The sequence below is a fragment of the Thamnophis elegans genome, chromosome 8 (assembly GCF_009769535.1).
Source record: "Thamnophis elegans isolate rThaEle1 chromosome 8, rThaEle1.pri, whole genome shotgun sequence".
Lineage (NCBI taxonomy): Eukaryota > Metazoa > Chordata > Lepidosauria > Squamata > Colubridae > Thamnophis > Thamnophis elegans.
In genome coordinates this window covers 10,894,603-10,913,856 of record NC_045548.1, presented here as the reverse complement: position 1 = coordinate 10,913,856, position 19,254 = coordinate 10,894,603, and the positions used below count along the sequence as shown (strand labels likewise).

The 19,254-nt window shown below is 35.9% G+C and overlaps 1 protein-coding gene across 1 annotated transcript in view; it reads right to left on the bottom strand.

The window, feature by feature from the left end:
• The window catches only part of RANBP9 (RAN binding protein 9), a 39,011-nt gene that overhangs the window by 3,900 nt on the left and 15,857 nt on the right, over nucleotides 1-19,254 (bottom strand). The window contains exons 3-11 of the mRNA XM_032223239.1: nucleotides 16,335-16,387; nucleotides 13,021-13,188; nucleotides 9,667-9,689; nucleotides 8,456-8,640; nucleotides 6,614-6,726; nucleotides 5,748-5,856; nucleotides 4,728-4,921; nucleotides 3,843-3,990; nucleotides 2,975-3,096 (exon numbers count right to left, since the gene is read on the bottom strand). Coding sequence (XP_032079130.1) covers nucleotides 2,975-3,096; nucleotides 3,843-3,990; nucleotides 4,728-4,921; nucleotides 5,748-5,856; nucleotides 6,614-6,726; nucleotides 8,456-8,640; nucleotides 9,667-9,689; nucleotides 13,021-13,188; nucleotides 16,335-16,387 — 1,115 coding nt within the window. The remainder of the gene's footprint in view (nucleotides 1-2,974; nucleotides 3,097-3,842; nucleotides 3,991-4,727; nucleotides 4,922-5,747; nucleotides 5,857-6,613; nucleotides 6,727-8,455; nucleotides 8,641-9,666; nucleotides 9,690-13,020; nucleotides 13,189-16,334; nucleotides 16,388-19,254) is intronic.

Below are 19,254 nucleotides of genomic sequence, written 5' to 3'. Positions count from 1 at the left end.
AGAAAAACAAGGTAGTAATTAGATAATGATGAAAGCAATGCAGGTATGGGATATGTTCAAATTTAAACCAGTATTTATATATATAACATATACAGTATTTATATGATTGCTGTACATTATGATAACATAATGATTCTCCCTCCCTCCCTCCCTCCCTCTCTCTCTCATCAGTGACAGTTAAAGAGTTATATGAGAACTTCTCACTAACTGTATTCCTACAATGTAAATTGGTCTGCGTGGCTAGTCTAAAAACATTTACGGACTTTGAATGTCAGTTGGGGATTTGTCTGTGTCTCCCTAGTCTAAATTCAACACCTTCACCACTATGCTATACTACCCTCACAGGAAACTTCGTATGACACACCAATTGAAAAAAATTCAAGGACGCAAATGCCCAGGGAAAAAAAGTTTTTACTGCTTTTCTGAAATCACCAAGGAATACAAACACCAACCGATACTTTGAAAAAGAGTTCTATGAAGCTGAGACCAAAGCCAAAAGCTGTGGCAAACTGAAGATCCTCTGCTTCTCTGGAATATACATGCTTGAGATTTTTTTTGGGGGGGGGGGGACTTGGGGAGAGGGGAAAAGGTTAAGGAATAAAATAGCTTCCTTGAACCTGAACAACGAAGGCTTATTATATTATTCTATCCCTTTATAAAATAAAGAGAATCAGGGAAATTTGGAAAATCCTTCAGACAAACAAAACCGCTGTTTTAAGCCTCTTATTAGGCTTATTTCAGTCCTTGTGTGAAAAATGCACACGACATTTTTGCAGGTTGCAAATGTTGCTCTGCAATATAGTCTCTTAAGTATCTGTTCACAGCTTTTTACCGTGTTTCCCCGAAAATACATGTCCTGATAATAAGGCAAAATGTAAGCCCTCCCCCGAAAATAAGCCCCCTGGACAACCCCCCCTCCAGCCAGGCAGAGCGCCACTCACCGACCTAGCAGTATCCTGAAGGCACCAAGCCACAGGGACGGGGAGGGGGGCAAAGGCTCGTGTTTCTTGGTGCCTTCGGGATACTGTTAGGTCAGTGAGCGGTGCTGTGCCCAACTGGAGAGGGGGATTGCCAGGGGGTTGCTCTCTTGTGAGCCAGCTCCCGAAGAGCTGGGCACAGCCTAAGGGTCGAAAGGCTGTGTTGCGCTGACGCAGCAGCACTACACAGCAGCGATGAGGTGACCACACTCATGAACAGCCAGGTAGGCACAGCGGCATTCACTAACCTAGGGGTATTGCCAAGCCGCATGAGCACCTGTTCGCCACCCTCCAACTCCCACGGCTTGGCGTCTTCGGAATGCCTTAGGTCAGTGAATGGGGCTCTGCATGGCTGGAGAGGGGGGGTTGTGCAAGCAGTTTTTCTGCTCCCCACTCGTCACCTCCGAGCCTCACGATGCCCTTGCCAAACTCTCCCTGCAGAGCCAGGGCATCTCCGCTGCCGCCATCGCCCACATGGCTTTTTCTACGGCTTCCAAAGCACGGAGCTAGGATGCCAAGTTTTCTGGAAGTTGCCACTTTAGGAATACACTCTATGGTTGTACGCTCTGGGAGTACGCTCTGCCTCAGCCAGCCCACAACCAAAGATCGTACTCCCAGAGAGGCCGCTGCCAAAAGACTCGGCTGCGGATCTCCGGAGTTTGGAAGCCGGAGAATAGGTTATGCTCATAGCGCCGTGGCAACACTGGCCCTGCAGGGAGAGCTGGGCCAGGGCATGGGTTGGCACACCAGCTGGGGAGGCACACCAGCTGGGGACGGAACAGGCGCTTGAGCAACCTCCCTTTCCAGCTGGGCAGAGCGCCATGCACTGACCTAAGGGTATCCCGAATGCATCAAGCCGCGGGAGCTGGGGGGAGGGCAGAGCACCATGCGGCTTAGCACCTTTGGGATATCACTTGGTCCATGAGTGGCGCTCTGCCCAGCTGGAAAGAGGGGTTGCCGAGTGGCTGCTTGTGAGCATGGTCACCTCATGGCTGGTATGTTGTGCTGCTGCCACAGCGCAACACAGCTGTTTGCCCCTGAGGCTGTGCCTGGCTCTTCAGGTGCCCGCTCGCAAGAGAGCAGCCACCCAGCAAGCCGAAAACAATAAGGCCCCCAATAATAAGACCCAATCAATATTTTGGGGGTCAAAAGAAAATAAGACCCTGTCTTATTTTCGGGGAAACATGGTACTATATCCCAACTCTGACCTCTGAAAATTCAACTGATCAGTCACAGAATTATTTTCTAATATTTCTACAGAATATCACATCTGTATCTCAAATAGTAAGACAAAGCATACAAAGAATTTAGGCAGTCACCAAAACTACAAAACTCTCCTCACATCTTGTCCTGTGGACTGCAATGGTTCTTTTCCTAAAACTTTTGTAGAGGGAGTACTGTAGCATCGTTCGGTCTGTGCCTTTTCATTTCACATCAGCCGTTTGCCAAGAAAATTATGTGGCTGATGCTAAGACATGCTTTTCAGCCCGGAAGAATCAAATGATGGCACAAAGAAGCATACCAAGTAGTATCAAACTACTAAGCACATCCGACTCTCCATTTTGAGCACATGCCTAATCAAACACAACACAAATGGAGCTTGTCCCCATTTTAATAGTCTGATTCCATCAGTACTCTGCAGCTTAGCTGAGCCATGGAACTGATACAGGTAAGGTATCCAACAAAAATAATGCTAATTCAAATATTTGAGATACTTAGTATATATGTACTTAGGGAAAGGTGGCCTGTATCCTCCAGGTATTTTGGACCTATTCTCATCAGTATGAATATGGACAAAACGCCTGGGGACAAGATATCTGGGGGAATATCATGCTGTATGTATGAGGTATACTTTGCATAAAATATTTTTATGATAATGTTAAACATAAACTGACACAAGAGTTAAATATCCTTATCATTTGGAAATAATTTCAAATAACAGTAATAAAAAAACAATAGTTGCAAAGGTAGATAGATAAAAAAAATTCATTGCAGACCCATTTCTGTGTCACATTCTTCCATTTCATGGTCATGTTTAGAACTACCATTTAAGAAACCGTTAGATGATGTCTCTGCAACTCCATTAGAGTAGTGGTCTGTTTCCATGTCTACATCATTGCTGTGAAGAAAGTTATGGATAATTTTTATAATTAGATCTTATTTATAAATATTCACATTGTAATCTACAACCTCAATGTGGCAGGAAACCACCATTATTTTACTGTATAGCCACAATACAGCTAAATTCTGTTTTGAGCAGACGATGTAGCCCCATGGATGGGGAATCTGCTGCTTCCAGGTTTTGCTGAGCTACAACTCCCAGCATCCTGTAGTTCTTGACTCTTTCAATAGAGCCTTTGCCAGGGTAAGACAGTCTTTCCTTACCCTGTGCCAAGGTAAGAGAATCAATATGGAAAACCTTGCCGCTCAACATGGTGTTAAATGAATTGTAGAAAAATCCTAAAAAATGATAAAAAATACCAAATAGCCCTAGCTCTAAATTTTAGGGAGCTCAAATGAAGCCATGGGCTTTCTTGCTGCTCTTCTTTGCAATCTGGAAGTTGGCAGGCAGGCAGTCTACCCATGCATGATGAGGGGTGGAGCTCTTGTCATGATACTTAGCCTATTAACATTGTCATATGTTGTCCTTGACATACACACATGGGAATTGATGCCAAGCTACTATCATCCCAATTCTCAGTGGCAGCCCACTTCTATCTCACCAGTGTGATACAGGAATACTGGTGTGAGGGTGAGGAGAACGAGAAAAGAGCGGAATAAAGGAGTACAATAAAGGAGAGCAAGAGAAAAAAAACGACAGCTGAGCGAAAAAGAATAGAACTAGACAGAATTACATTTATTTACCTGGAATAGTTGTTGATCTGTTGTGATCTTGTTACATTTATATTGTTGAGTTCTGGTACACTTAAACTGGTAGACTGATGTTTACTGTGACAATATGACTGATGAACTTTGTTTGATATCACTCCATTACTGCAACTATTTTCAAAACCTAAAAAAAGGCGAAGGAATCAAATAATAATTTGAATTAATAGAATGTGTTCTTACATGATTACAGTATATGTAACTCAGGTAGCACGTATGCATTAACTAATCATAATAAACTTATGCATCAAGCAATATAGAGGGTAAGCTAATTTAAAATACATCCTGGTTCTTGCCTCAAAATACTTAAAAGCCAGTCCTGCTCAAAGGATAGTTCTTTCCTAGAACGTGGTACCATAAACAGTCCGTGTGGACAAACATGGTGTAAGAGCACAGAGGAAACTTCCCTTCTTCTAGGTACACGTCACGACATGAATTTCTGAGAGATCTTTATTTTCACCATGAAGGCAATGGTAACACCTCTAGAAGTTTGAGGTGTGTTGAGTATGTATTCTTTCTCTTTTTCCTCCTGCCCTATTTCTTCCCCCCCCCCAAATTTTCAGAATACCAATTAATTTTTATTAAATGAAATATTATTGAAAACAAATGACATCACACAAAGCAAGAACTCCTCTAGTTTAAACTAGATCATATTATGGAACCTGTTCATAGAAGTGCAGCCTGCAGTGGGAACAAAGTATTATAAAACAGCTTGTAACCCTTGAAGGAGATACTGGCAAAAAAGGGTCAGTTTCTCCTATTTGACATTCCAGGCCAGGATGCACAACACAAATTATTCCACATACTAAGTGACAAACTCTGAAGAAGATAAGAAAGCGACGTTATCGCCTTCTTCAAACTCACCAGAACAGTGCGTGCTACTTCCTTTGCCCGTTGTTGATAGACTATGGATGTTCATTCCATGGCTGGGGCTCATACTAGGACTACTAAATGATCGTGGACTAACAGGATAGCTATCTTGTGATTTTGGACTGTGACCTCCTAGACACCGTACTTCGCTGTCTGTACCATTGACCATTTCTATAAATTGACGTACCCTGGAAAACATGAAGAGAAGATATTTATGAAGATTAAACAATAATTTTAAAAACCAAGCTTGTAATATTCGCACTAAAGATTTCTACAATGGGGGCTTACTGCTATGTTATATAAATGATAGCCAATTATGTGTCTATTTAATTAGGTGTCTAAATTGATGTATTAAAATAATGAAACAATAAAGGAAGAAGTCTTCTTCCTTTCCCATAGAAATCTGTACATTAGAGAATTAAGTAATGACAACATGCATATCCAGAAATATGTTCCATGCAATCAAATCAATTTTGCTTCTTGGGGGAGTAACTATTAGAAGGAGATTCTAGGCTTACCCTTTCACTTCTGGGGATTAAAAAAACATTTTGACAATAAATAAGCCTTGAAATGGTGGGACACAACTCTGTAGGCAAAATAATGAATTGCTGCACTGATATTATCTATGGGCAATATACATATAGAAATCAAGACTCAAATAAATGAATGGTTATTGGCACACTTCACAAATACTGAGTGTAAGGAGGTTCTATCTTCATCTAATGATCTATTATAGAATCCACGTAATCAGAAATGTTTTGTTTAAATTTTAACCTACTTTTTAATTTTTTTAATCTTGCTTTTAATTCTCCTAATTTTTAATTTTAAGATTAAAAATTAAGGCAAAGTTTGGAGCCATTATTTTGTTATTCATTCGGTGAACATAACTACATAAATTCCCAGATGATTAGTAAAGTAATTTGATGCTATAGGAGCTTGAAAACCATAAAATGGACACACAGAAACTCCCCCAGACTATTTATTTACAAATATCTGCCTTACATAAAAACTCACTTCAAAGCAAATAAAAGATTAGGATTTCTTTCTAACAGACTTGGATACAACTGCTGTGTTGTTTCAATGGCCTCTCCCATTCTTCCTGCTAGAACCAGTTTCTGAATTCCTATTGGCAGAAACAAAAGTACAAGTTTAAAAATGTATATTTCACAAGCAGTTTAAACAACAATCGAATACTTCTGGATCTCCCCTCTCCAGTCTTGATAAGAGTCTGAATTTCTTTCTTTGCTATGACAATATTGATGTTTTCCTTGGATCCCACAAATCTCTTTCTCATCATGTTTTACTAAAGTTGATGAATTACATTTAACTTTGATCAAATGACTAGGATCTAAAGTTAATAATTAAACTAAAAGAATTCAGACAATTTTTTTTAAATCTGCTTTAGTTCAAATACAGTGTTATCAAAAATATATAAAATATTCCAGATAGCTTTGATCATAATTATAAGCTATATATCTATTAATGTCTTGACAATGTATATAGTTTTAAACTGCAAATTGATATTAACTAATAATAAAGCATGTAAGCATTACTTCATTAGAAGTGTACTAAATAAATTTCTACATATTGCTTTTTTTAATCAGTTTGTTTATTCAGCTGTTTTTATAAACACATAATATAAATGTAAAAAAATTAAATTAAGTAAATAACCATTATTTTTATTAGGTAACAATCCTATCAATTTTTTGTGCATAATCAATTTCTGACAAAAGAAAATCATGCTTCTACTGATTATTCAGATATTTAAAACCGTGATCAATGAAATATAATATCTGAAATCCAAAGGCCACTTAAGAAGAAGCATTTCTATATCTCAATATTTAAATTCTTTTAGACATCACAGTACTATTCAAGCTTACTTTGTCTATTTTTAATGGAAGCTAATTCTTCTAGTACAGTCTGGTCAGTAGATCTAGCAAAAGCCTCTGCTGTTGCACAGTATCCATGGTGTACCAAATAAGATGAAACCATCCTGTAAAAGAAAGTTAATACAAAATATAGCATGGAGGCAGCTTTACCATTTAATCCTGCTGATTAGGCAATTTATTTACAAGTATTTCTTTTCCTTGAAGATTCACTTCAATACAAACTTTTTTCAGTAGGTTACGTAAATTTACTTTGAATAAAATGCTACATTTATTCTAATATACAGTTAAAAATAAAAATATTATAAAATATAATGACATAAATAAGAATATAATGATATGTATTTACAAGTTATATATATTTAACTTTCCGCAATTTAATATTGGATACATATGTATATTTAAATACATATGTACATTCAAGTTAGTTACCAGTTGAAACCTAACCGTTTAAACAGAACATTCAAGAGTGCCAAAGATAACAAAGACTATAAAATGGAATTACACACAATGGAGAAATCGTTTAGTACGGTGAGAGATGTGGTAGAAACAGTAACATAGTGATGTGTAACACACGTAATAATGTGCATGCAAAGAGTATTCTTTGTCCTAGACAAAGTAGTTTTGGATATTAAAGAGGAAATATTATCTGTATTCTCTATCCATTATTTATCCATTTATCCAAATGTGTCCACATGACTCTTGATTCAAAAACATACTATTAGTTACAAATGGCTTTGAATGAAAAGCAGCAACAGTAGGTAAATGGCATGTGTTAATTTAGCTTTCACTGAAAAAAATATACACAATTTTCCAACCTCAATCAAGCAGAATCAAACCTGCAGTACACTGTTCATAGAATAATTAAGAGAAAATAATTCTACACATCTTCCCATCAAATTACTAGAACAGTATCTTCTTAATCCACGTCAGTGCTAACAATTCACAATAACATGAAATACCCTATCCTGATTGTAAAGAATCCATAATGACAGGATTGCCAAACAGAGCTCTCTGCTTGATTGAATGGTATGGTATGAATTAAGGTATGTACAGTTGGAAATAGTGATTAGTCCTAAATGAAGTACCGTGTATTTAATTATCCTCTCCTGGTACGTGCTGCATACTCTATTAAAAATATTAATATGAAGCATGCAAAGCTTAAAAGAGCAGTACTTAAACTAAAATGATTTTGCCAACTACATTTGCATTTTATAGATCACTTTTAAACTTGAAATTAGCGCGCATACAATAATTCTAACATTTCCAAGCACAAAAATGATTCAAGATGTTCTCATAAAATAGACCTTTTAAATTAGATGCACTAGAACAAGTTTGGACCAGAAATCAATGCAGCCATCACCAAGTTACAGTAATCAGATAATGAGAGTTGTGCAATGCTTCAGGTATGAAAATGGGAAAAGTGCCTTGCAAGGAGTATATGCGAATATGCATGTCTGTGTTTGTGAGCTGTACCATCTATCTAAAGCTCTTTAAAACAACAATGTCTTTTTCCAGGATTACATGGTTATCCTCACAGCAGCCCTTAAAAATAGTTAAGAAACTCCGTCGTACCCTTTTCCCTTCAAATCCAAAGTCCTGCACAGCCCTACCACATACACAAAATGAGTAACATTTATTTAAAGGAGTTAAATGCATGGTGTTACATGGAGATAACTACATCAGATAAAATTATCCTCTCAGGAATAAGAAAGCATGTCTTAATTCACAAGAAATATAGAACAAGATTTGCAGGGCCGAAACAGACCAGTTTTAAAATCTCCCAAATTTGAATAGGAATTTAAACAGACACTCATTATAATCTTCAAATCATACTTTTGGATCATCGTCTGCCATTCTCCTTCCCGATCTCCTATAGGGAATCTGTCAATCTGAGCCTGAGTTTTGGTTCTCCATTCACGCATATAGTCTTCAATGTCAAATACAAATGGATGTTGTCCAAAATTAGCATCCACAACTTCTCCAGGTGTTTGAAGTCCAACTGTGGGGTACAGATTTGGCTGCAAGAGAGAATTACAATATAAAATTTAATTGTACAAAATGCAAATAATTTGAAGTTAGCATTAAAACCATATAATTAAGTTAATAACTTCTGCATGCTCCACCAACAGAAAAATTAAGTAGTTAATGTTTGAGTTTCAAGACTATTTAAGAAATCCTCAGGAGGAAAAATTTCACTCAGTGAAACTTGCAGAGTTCTTGCCAATCAGGATAGGCAATAGAGACTTGATAATCTTATGAACTGAAATGAAGCAACATCTAGGTTTCAAAAGTCTGAAGCAGGCCTGTCTCTCCAAGAATAAAAAAATTATAAAAACAAAAAATAATTTTTGTAATGAACAGGTTGATAAAACAAACATTCTAAAATAATCTACTGCTTTTGGGGGGTTGGGGGGGTGGGTGTTAATGTGTTGGGCAACATTTTTCAAATCTACCAGAACAAAAAACCGAAAATCAATACATCTCATAACATGATGTAGATATTATAGCATCATTTCTCAACCTGGATGGCCTCTAAAATGTGGACTTTGCATTTTGGAAGCAGAAGTCCATCCATCTTGAGGGAACTCAGATTGGGGAAGGCCAGAATTGGTATTAAGCTAGTGCAGTACTTTTACCTCATTGCTGTGCATAAAAACTAGCTATTGTTGCCTAGAGATTTTAGCACAAAATTTTCCTCTTGTCAGTACTTCTTTTTATATGTATGAAGATGCCAAAAACCTAATCAAAGATCTTATATAGGCAAAGGATGTGCTCTACTGCTAAACTTAAATTTCTGTATTTGCAAATCCTCCAGATAAAACATCAAAAGTTAGAAATACATAAATTCAAATAGTAATCATAATTCCTTAGAATCCTCTGCCATTATTATAAACAAATGCTTATTAATTAATTTTGATATTTTTAAAAAGCACTTTGCTCTTATGATTTAAAAAAAATAGAACTAACTGAAAAATGCATAATACGCAAGCAAGGAAAATCCTCTTTGGGCACATATATTTTATACTTTAATACAATGATCTTACCGGCAAGTCTGTAAAAGCAATACCTGTAATCAAGAAATATTTAATTAAAATCTGAGCTGTCACAGTCAACACAAGTCATGCTTCAATGGTCTTGTAGTTAAATTATGTCTCCATACGAGAGAAAATATTAACAGCTATTCACTTCTTTCTGCTAGAAAATAAATTTATATAGGCAAGATATCCAATAGCAACCGCATTCCATTATTTACATAATTACATTTGTAATGAACAAGGCCAGAAAGCACAGGATTGTCAAAGTATTTAAAAGCACCAATTTACCAAGTAAAATTCTTATTTTCAGCTTCAAGAAAAGCTAACTGAAAAGCTTCTTTTTAGTTAACTCTTATGAATCATACTTCCACTACTGTGTACCAAACTTCAAAGGGTTACCATTCTGTCCTTGCTTCTTTGTTTATCAAATTTGTATGGCCACCACTTTCTCATGGAAAGTGATACTGAGCAGCATACAATAGTACAATAAAACAGATATAAAACAATTGTTAACCTAAAGCAATTAAAATAATTATTAAGGAATATTAAAAACTAGAATATAACTGTTCTGTATAAAACAGAACTAAAGAAGAAAAGTAAAAGACAGTGGAGCAACGGTGGAGCAACCTTTGAGTTCATCCATCTCCTGGCGTATCCAGACCTGCTGGTATAACCAGGCCTTAACTATTCCACTTATGATACCAAATATATTATTCAAAATTTCAAAGTAATTGCAATAAACCTAACGTAGGACGTTTCGCCAATGATTACTTTGTCCAAGTTTAAACAAATACAGTATTATTTTAAATGTTACATGGTATTATGACTAATAAATGAGTTGCTACCAAATTGAGTGGGAAAATAACCACTGTCTCTTATATGTAGCAGTCCAGCTAACATTTTCTACTACTGCAGAAATGTAATTCTCATGTGGCAAGTTATTTTGGTGTTATCATAAAGACTATACCTTATCAAGTCAAATATGAAGGACAAATACATATAGGCAACTCTTTTCTCTTTCTGAATACAGTGGTGCTTAAATGTTTTGAATCTTTTTGGATTTTCAATATTTCTGTATAAATATGACTTCTTCTCCACAATGAATCCAATTAAAGATATGAGTGAAAAATATTCTTGTTCATTTTTATTGAGGAAATGATCCAAAGCCACCTAATTGTATATGTGCCTCTAGGATAATAAGCTCATTTGTAACGAAAATTAAAGCCAGGTCTTTCAATCAATGGGATGATAATCAGGTGGGGGGGGGAGTGTCCTGTCTAAAGAACAGTGTTCTGGATATTCAAAATCTGATCTTCACAACACAGTTATATAGAAATATGTCACGGCTCAAACAAAGGAGACTTCTGAGGAACTCCGAAGAACAGTTGTTAATGCTCACCAGGCTGGAAATGTTGTAAAACTATTTTCAAAGAAAGCAGATTGTTTATATATGGAGGCAATTCTCCAGGAGGTCTCGAAGAACAGCAGGGTAATAACTTAACAAACTAAAGGCCTCTCTTGCATTGCTGAAAGTCAGTGTCCATGAGATCACCATCAGGAAAAAACTGAACAATAGTATATATGGCAGGATTGCAAGGAGAAAGCCACTTCTTTTCATCAACATGGAAGCAAAAATCTTAGCCAAATTGTGTATTGAAATCTCTTTCTCTTTTCTCTATTGATGCTAGTTCTAGAGAATTAAGACTGAACTCCTCAAAGTCTTTTTGATATTGTTCTCAACAGTCAGATCTGAATGCCACAGCCAAATTACCAGTCGTGGGGTTTTTAGTTGAAAAAACTTTACACCTGCAAGCTACTCATTCTACTTTATTTGCCAGTATATTACCTGTAATAATACCTTTGGCTCATTTTAATACTTTGCCTTCAATAATATTAGATGGATGTTACAACAGAATCCCATTCACCAACTTAAAAGCCAGAAGGAAACCGAGACCCCAACTGGTATATTTTTTGTTGTCTCTCCCACAGTAACATACATGCAAGAATATTTTCACTTTCTCTCAACAAAAACTTAAATGTGTTTTGAAGGAGAGGATTTTTTTTCCTGCTAAAGGGTCACAATCCTGCCATCAATAGCATAGTTATCAAGTTTTTATCTGCACTGATTTCCATAAGAAGGGGTAAAGTGTCTTGATTATGAGGAGGGTCTTCTGATTTTTGTTTTGTTTTGAACTTGTAATTTCAAAGGTTTTACACAACTGTTTTATTGCTTCTGTTTAATTTGCTCACTATTTCAGTGTTTTATATTGCTTGACCATAATTCTATTTAATTAATACAAATCCAGCTCATCTTTGCTGTCCTGATTTCAAAACTCTGGGTTATAATGGCAACATATTATCTAAGATATAAACAATTCATAGAAAAGTCTAATTGTTCTACTAAATGCTATGTATTTTAACTGACATTCTCAAATCAAATACAATATTTTACCTTAAGAAACTGCCCTATAAAATTAGGTCTATTGGTTTTTCACTTTTGTTGAAGATGAAAATTAAAACTGTAATGCATTCATTGTACAATATTTACTACAATTACACATGAAACCAAGGGAAACCAAACTGGGAAACTATCACATATGTGTTCATTTCATGTTTTTTTCACTGAATGTATAATTCCACATCCTTATTTGTTTAATTAAGCTGTATTGAAAAATATTTAACTTACTCAAACATTAATTCTTGAGATAACCAGAGTAACTGGAAAGCAATCACATTAAAAGGCTATATTTACAATAAAATAAACTATATAAATTTCAAAGCTATTATCAAATTGCCATTGCCACTGATACTGACAGATCATAGCACCAACAAATAACAGCAATCAGCTGTTGCTTGTATTTCATTTTTTTTGTGTTTTTATTGTCTTTATTTGCTCCCCTGAGTCACTGGTTTGAAATGGGTGGCTATATGAACGAATGAATGAATGAATGAATGAATGAAGTTTTCTGAACTTTCATTGATAAAGATCAGAAACACTTTCAGAATTCATTTAGTGTTTCAGGAATGCCATTCCCACAGAACAGAAGCATTTCAAGCATGCTACTAAACTGTATTTTCAGTTCAAACTAATAATGTTTTATTCTTTTAAAATGGACAAGCGTGGATATTACATTTCTCCAAAACAGATCATAGTCCGCAGAGAGGTACTAACAAGGACCTTGCTTGAGAAACTAAGACCTGTTTGAGCCAAACTTTAACCGTTATATATTTTTGAGTGTTTATTTTTTGGTCAGAGTTAAGCTCTGAATCAAAATTACATATATGTAAAATTTGGAAAGATGGTCAAATTTGCTACCATTCAGTATTTGATATTTTTACAAAATAGAATCATTTTTTTCATACCCAAACTATGCCCATTCTTTGTGTAGAAGCAGGTATTGTTGATCAGGTTTACACAACAACCAATGACATCACCAGTTGTAAATGTTGGACCATAGGGCTGTCCAGTTCCCGAGGAACAAAATGAGTGCCCATCATCTCCATGGTAACCATATGAATGTTTATCCCAACCTAGAAACAAGACAAAAATTAGTATTTACTATATTATAAAATGCCCAGAAATAGATTGAGAGCTGCATCTAAATTTAATTATTCTTTTAATAGATTCAAATACTATATTAAATCCTACTAGTTTGTTTAAGGCTGGATGCAAACTAAACAAAATGTCTGGACTGTGTCAGCCTCAACATACAAGATTTTTTAAAAACGTTTTATAAAGACAGGAAGACAAACATTGTGCTTCTGAGCTCAAGAAAGGTACCATGGATATATAAGTTAGCTATGTGTATTTGCAGCACTATGAACTATTAGGATAGGAAGAATATATATATATATTTATTTATTTATTTATTTATTTATTTGCTATAATCTAAATGCTGCTTTAATCTAAACAAAAGTATAATTAACTTATAGAATAAGATAAATAAGAAACACTCCAAGAAATAGACTAAAGTTTCCAAACTTAGCAGGGAAGTCTCCATCACCACAAAGTTATTCCCAAAGTGGATTTGATTTAATGGCTTAATGGATTTCCAATGGGAAAATAGATTAGAGCCACACTGACCTCATAAAGAATGCTGTTCCAGAGAAGGAAGCTACAACTAAAATGGCTTATCGCTATGACTCCTGGATATAGTATTTCCTAAGGGCCCAGAGCTACTCTCCTTTTTTAGCAAATTGAAGCCACTAGAAGATGATCCCATAAATATCAGTACCTAAGCCATACAGAGCTCTAAGGTAACAACCAGCACTCAAGTTACACCCAGAAGAAAACTGGTAGTCAGTGAAGCTCTTGCCTTAGAGGTGTTAAACGGGAAAAGTTAAAGACTCTCATCACTTTAAAAGTGCTGCATTTTCAACCAGTTGAAGCTTTGGAGTAATTTTCAGTGACAGCCCCATGAAAAGCATATTGCAATAGTCCAAATTAAAGGTGACCAGGCATGAGTGACTATGAGCAAGTTCTCCAGGAAAGGCCTTAATTGGTGCACACGATGGTGTTACACAAAGGTTGCCTTAATTATAGTTGCCATCCATTCATTAAATAATTTGTCCTCTGATTCAGGTTTGGCATGTAAAAATTGACTGTGAAGTTCTTGTTCAATGCAAGATTTGAAAGCAGCAGAAGAGGTACTGAAATGTTCTCTTTCTACCTAGGAAACAGTATTCTCCCCTTCTTCTCTTCCCAAGTTATCTTCTCTAGTGTCAGTGCTATCAAGATTGTAATTGGCCTGTCCACCATGCTGTTAGGTTGAAATTTTCTCACACATTCCTGTACTATTTAGCTGTATCAGCCTTATACAAATAAATTAACAGAGTTTAGAAATCTCCAGTAAACTGACTTTGAAAATGAACCTGGTTCTGTCATTACAACATGAAATTGTGTGCTACATCTGAGGCTAGACAAACATAAAAAACAGATGATATATGGAAAGTTATATGTTACTCTTGGCATTCTGCATTCACATCAATAATTTGCTGAATTTTGTATAAGAACAAATGATTAAAATCTGACTCAAAGTAATGAAATTAATTACTGAAATTATTTTTTCCCTTCTCATTTTCCTTTCCACTACAATTTTTAGAAATGTAAATAAATGCACATAAAGAAGTTTATAAATATAATGATTTATTCAAGAACAGTTCTCCTGGTTTCAAGGAGACATACACCAAAATATGTGTATATAGTTGTTGTTAAACCTTTCAGACCAGGAATATTTTTTGCATTTCCTCTCCCATTTCCTCTTGCTTAAGGACAGTGAGAATACATAGTGCTGGGGATAAAATCACAACCAATCTTAGAATATATTAGTTATGTAATTATTATTTAAAATACATTTTAAGATAATTTTCCTAGTTTAAAACTAAATCTAGGATTTATGCTACTTTACAAAAATAACTGAACTTGAGACTGACTAGCAGTGAAGAATGACTGGCTATAAAAACTAATCTAGATTTTTGGACTATGGTTTGAGAAATTTTTAAAAACACTATTTTAAAATAGTATCATCTTAATTAATTCTCACTTAAAATCCAAATTAGACAAAATGTTTCTTCAATGTTTACATTAGCTGTTTTCAGCCACTGAATGATATGGTACTATTCTATAGTTCCACCTTCTATTCTCCTCATTCTACACATATTCAGTTGGAGAAGAACATAAGCATGTTTGCTTGAACTGGCATAGAGAATTTCATGTGATGAATCCTAATAAAACAGTTCCAAAATGTATCAGTAATAGTACTAAAACAGATGACTAAAACGTGTCTTCAGTTTTCAGGCAGAATGTATAGAAGTCAGGAGGAGAAAAGAGGCTAAGACCAATACAGTATGTACATCCTATTGTCTGCTCAGCCATTCATTCAGCCATACATAAATTAATCTAACAACTGGCTATATTTCAATTAAGAAAAAAAGGATTTAAATTTTTTTTTGGGGGGGGGGGAGAAGGTGATAATTTAAACCATCATGCATACAGAAAATGAAAACCACAGTGCAACTCAGGCAATTGCCAACACAGAAGCCTTTAAGCATTTTATAATTAGCAATCAATTCATCCAAAGCCTTAATTTCCAAGCAGAGTTTCAAATAACAGGTAAGGAAAACATATCTGTTACTGATAACTTTTTTGGGCCCAATTGTTTAGGAAGTGTTCCTCAAATACATTGTGAAAGTGAAATCAGCATCAGAATAGTGTAAAAACTATCTTTTCGAATTCTCTGTTAGCATCTCAACTCCTTCTCTTGGTCAATATGTTGCATTTTGAGACTTCCTAAGCAGAGCTAAGTTATTCACATAACGGTAGCATGTTGAATATTCCTTTTTTGGACAGAAACATCCATTTATATGCCTATTCCAAATGAAATTTATACTGAGTTACAGAATGCTTTTTTCAATTCTGTTATGCTAAATGGTGTTTAATTGATGTTTGCATGGAAGGCCAGCATTATCTTCCAGCAAATCACTCTTGAAATGTTGAAGTAAGTTTTGATAGGATATGACAAGCTATAGCTTGAATAAAATCCAACAAAAACCAGTCTAGGATTTCTAAATCCTAGATTACATTAAACATTTATTAAAGATAATTCTCATCTAGAAGAAAGAAAAGTTGAAAATCAAAACAATAAAGGTTTTTTTAAAATAATTATTCTTCATCATACCTGGTAGTCTGTTCATGTTCACTCCTTGAGCTGAGAGCCCAATTCCCATATATCTGAAAAATGGAAATTAAACAGGTCATCTTTCTCTGCTTTATATATACTCATTTCAAAACAGTAATGAAACAAAAAAGCAATTTTTCAATTTAGTTTTATATACAGCTTTTCAAAGATACCAAATATTTGTTTGGCTTTTATTATTTTCCTTTCCTGAGAGTATTAAAGACTGATAAAACATTTCCCCAATAGTCAGATATTAATGAACTATTGAGCATTTGTTCTGGTGTAACTAACTAATCAGGAAAAAAGATCCTGTGTTACATTTCTCATTTGGATTATATTTTGAGTTTGGAGTTTATTCAATTTGTAGGCCACCCTATTCCCCGAAGGGACTCAGGGTGGCTGAACAAAAGCCAAGGGAGGGGAAATTACAAAAAGTAAGACAGAAACAATCAGACAATACGAACAACTTAAAAGCACAACAGACACAGCAAATTCGAGTGGGGGGGGGGGAACTCAACCCCAGGCTTGCTGGGACAGCCAGGTCTTCACGGCCGTCCGGAAGGCCTGAAGGGTGGAGAGGGTCCGAATCTCCACGGGGATATTTTGACTCTGCAAATTTGACTCTCGAAAACATTTGCCAAAATTTAAGAACTATTTCAACAAGGAACAACCCCCCCCCCCATGTCCAACTTTGAATTTTGCCATTGCAACAATCTTCCTAAAAGATAACATATATAAGCTATAGTGGATGGAGCCTGACTTTGACAGGTAGAAATGCCTTAAAATGGTTCCAGGGGAAAACATATGAGCTTAGGAAGGGAAGAAAGGGAAGAAAGAAATCTGGTAGAAAACAAATGAAATGTCTTTTAGGATGAAATTCCTATAGGTTGTGGGAAAGAAATGCTGGTTTCTAAAATCTTTTTGTAGAATTATGAAAAACAAACCACATTTCATGAAAACGAGGGAAAAAAAGAAAGTAAGTTGATTTATAATGTATTAATTTCTACCTAGCAAGTAAGATTTTGGAAAAGGAGAATAATTTAAACATCTTTAAAGTGTATTTTGAATTATAATGTTAAAGGTGGATTTCCCCCTCATTGGTATGTTTGATTTTTGATGCAATTCAGAAAAATATATACTTTTCGAAGGGAAATCATCCTCCATATATCTATTATATGGAGGAGCTCATCCCCTAAAACATTAATAAAAAAAAAGAAAATACATTTTTCCAGAGATATTTAATATTAATGCTTTTCTTTTCTTCTGCTAAGCAGCTGAGAAAGTGTCATGCCAATATCCAGGACGCGGATAGGGAAATTCAAATTCAACATTTAAATTAAATCTTTAAAGACTGCTATAGGACGAGCGTGTATGGGTAAGCACATATAATCTATTTCAAATTAAACTGACAAAGAATAAAACTGGTGGTTGTTAATATTCAGCATCACAAAACTTGCTTATTACCCCTTGAAGCTCAATCATAATCTCCTATCCCACAACAATTTAACAATGTATTTTTGTGTAAGAGAACAATACAAATTTATCAAGTTATAAATTATAATGGCTAAAATAAATTATGCATTTTATAATTAATGCTATAAGCTTTACTAGAATTTAAGAAACTATAAGTGCTAGAATTCAGATGGATTACCTCTCAAGGATTATCCATCATGCCCTACTTTGTGCTCAATAATGGATTCAAATTCTAAAATTAGTATTGATGACTGCCAACAGAACTGTATAGGCATTCCCTATCATCCTTATGAAGAACTCTATTTTCGTAAGTTACCATTTTTATTTGCAGAATATGCGAGAATATGTTCTATTCCTGGGCTAAGCTTGTATATACTTATGCAGGTATTATTTTTATTTGGTGGAATGTGTTCCAAAAGAGGCTGAACAGATTCAAAGCCTTATTAACCTGAAATCAAGTTATTCTCTGGTTGATTGTCTTCCAGCCTGCATCTGGAAGTCCCACAGGATCTTAGCCCTATTATTCTCTACGAATCTCTCATCTAGACTTGGGAGGGTACTGCCCTTACACTGTGCAAATGTCCCTGTACACAATGCCAGCTACTTGGTTGTGCCTTTCAATATATGCTGTTCCTGCCTGAAATTTATATCCTGTCACTATGTGTTAAGCTGTCTCTGAGGTCTCTCTCTGCACAGTTTGCAACTTGGCTTAGTTTGGTTTTATTGGACTTATATGACACCCTTCTCCCAAAGGACTCAGGGCGGCGTACAACATAAAAACACATATGACAAAAGTTAAAAAAGATTAAATAGGAAATCCAATAACCTTCAGTTAACAACTTAAATCAAATTTAGAAATTAAATTAAAATTAACAATTAAAAATTAATAATTTAATTTATTCTATTCAGGCCAGGCCGGCTTGCTGAAAAAGCCAACTTTTTAGGACATGCTGGAAGGACCGGAGGTCGGGGGTTATTTGAAGCTCTGGGGGCAGCTCATTCCAAAGGGAAGGCGCTCCCACAGACAAAGCTCTCCCTCTGGGGGTCACTAGCCGACACTGCCTGACCGACGGCACCCTGAGGAGGCCAACTGTGGGATCGTACTAGACGGTGGGAGGCTACCGGTGGCAGTAGGCGATCTCGCAAGTACCCTGGGCCTAAGCCATGGAGCGCTTTAAAGATCATAATTAACACCTTGAATTGCACCCAGAAAACAACCGGCAAACAGTGCAGGCCATCTAAAAGGGTGTAACATGGGAGCGCGTAGGTACCCCCATGACAACCTGCACGGCCGCATTCTGGACCAGCTGGAGCCTCCAGGTTCTCTTCAAGGGCAGCCCCATGTAGAGAGCATTACAGTAGTCCAGGCGAGAAAGGCCGAGGGTGTTAGTGACTGTGCACAAGTCATCCCGATCCAGGAAGGGGCGCACCTGGCGTACCAGGCAGA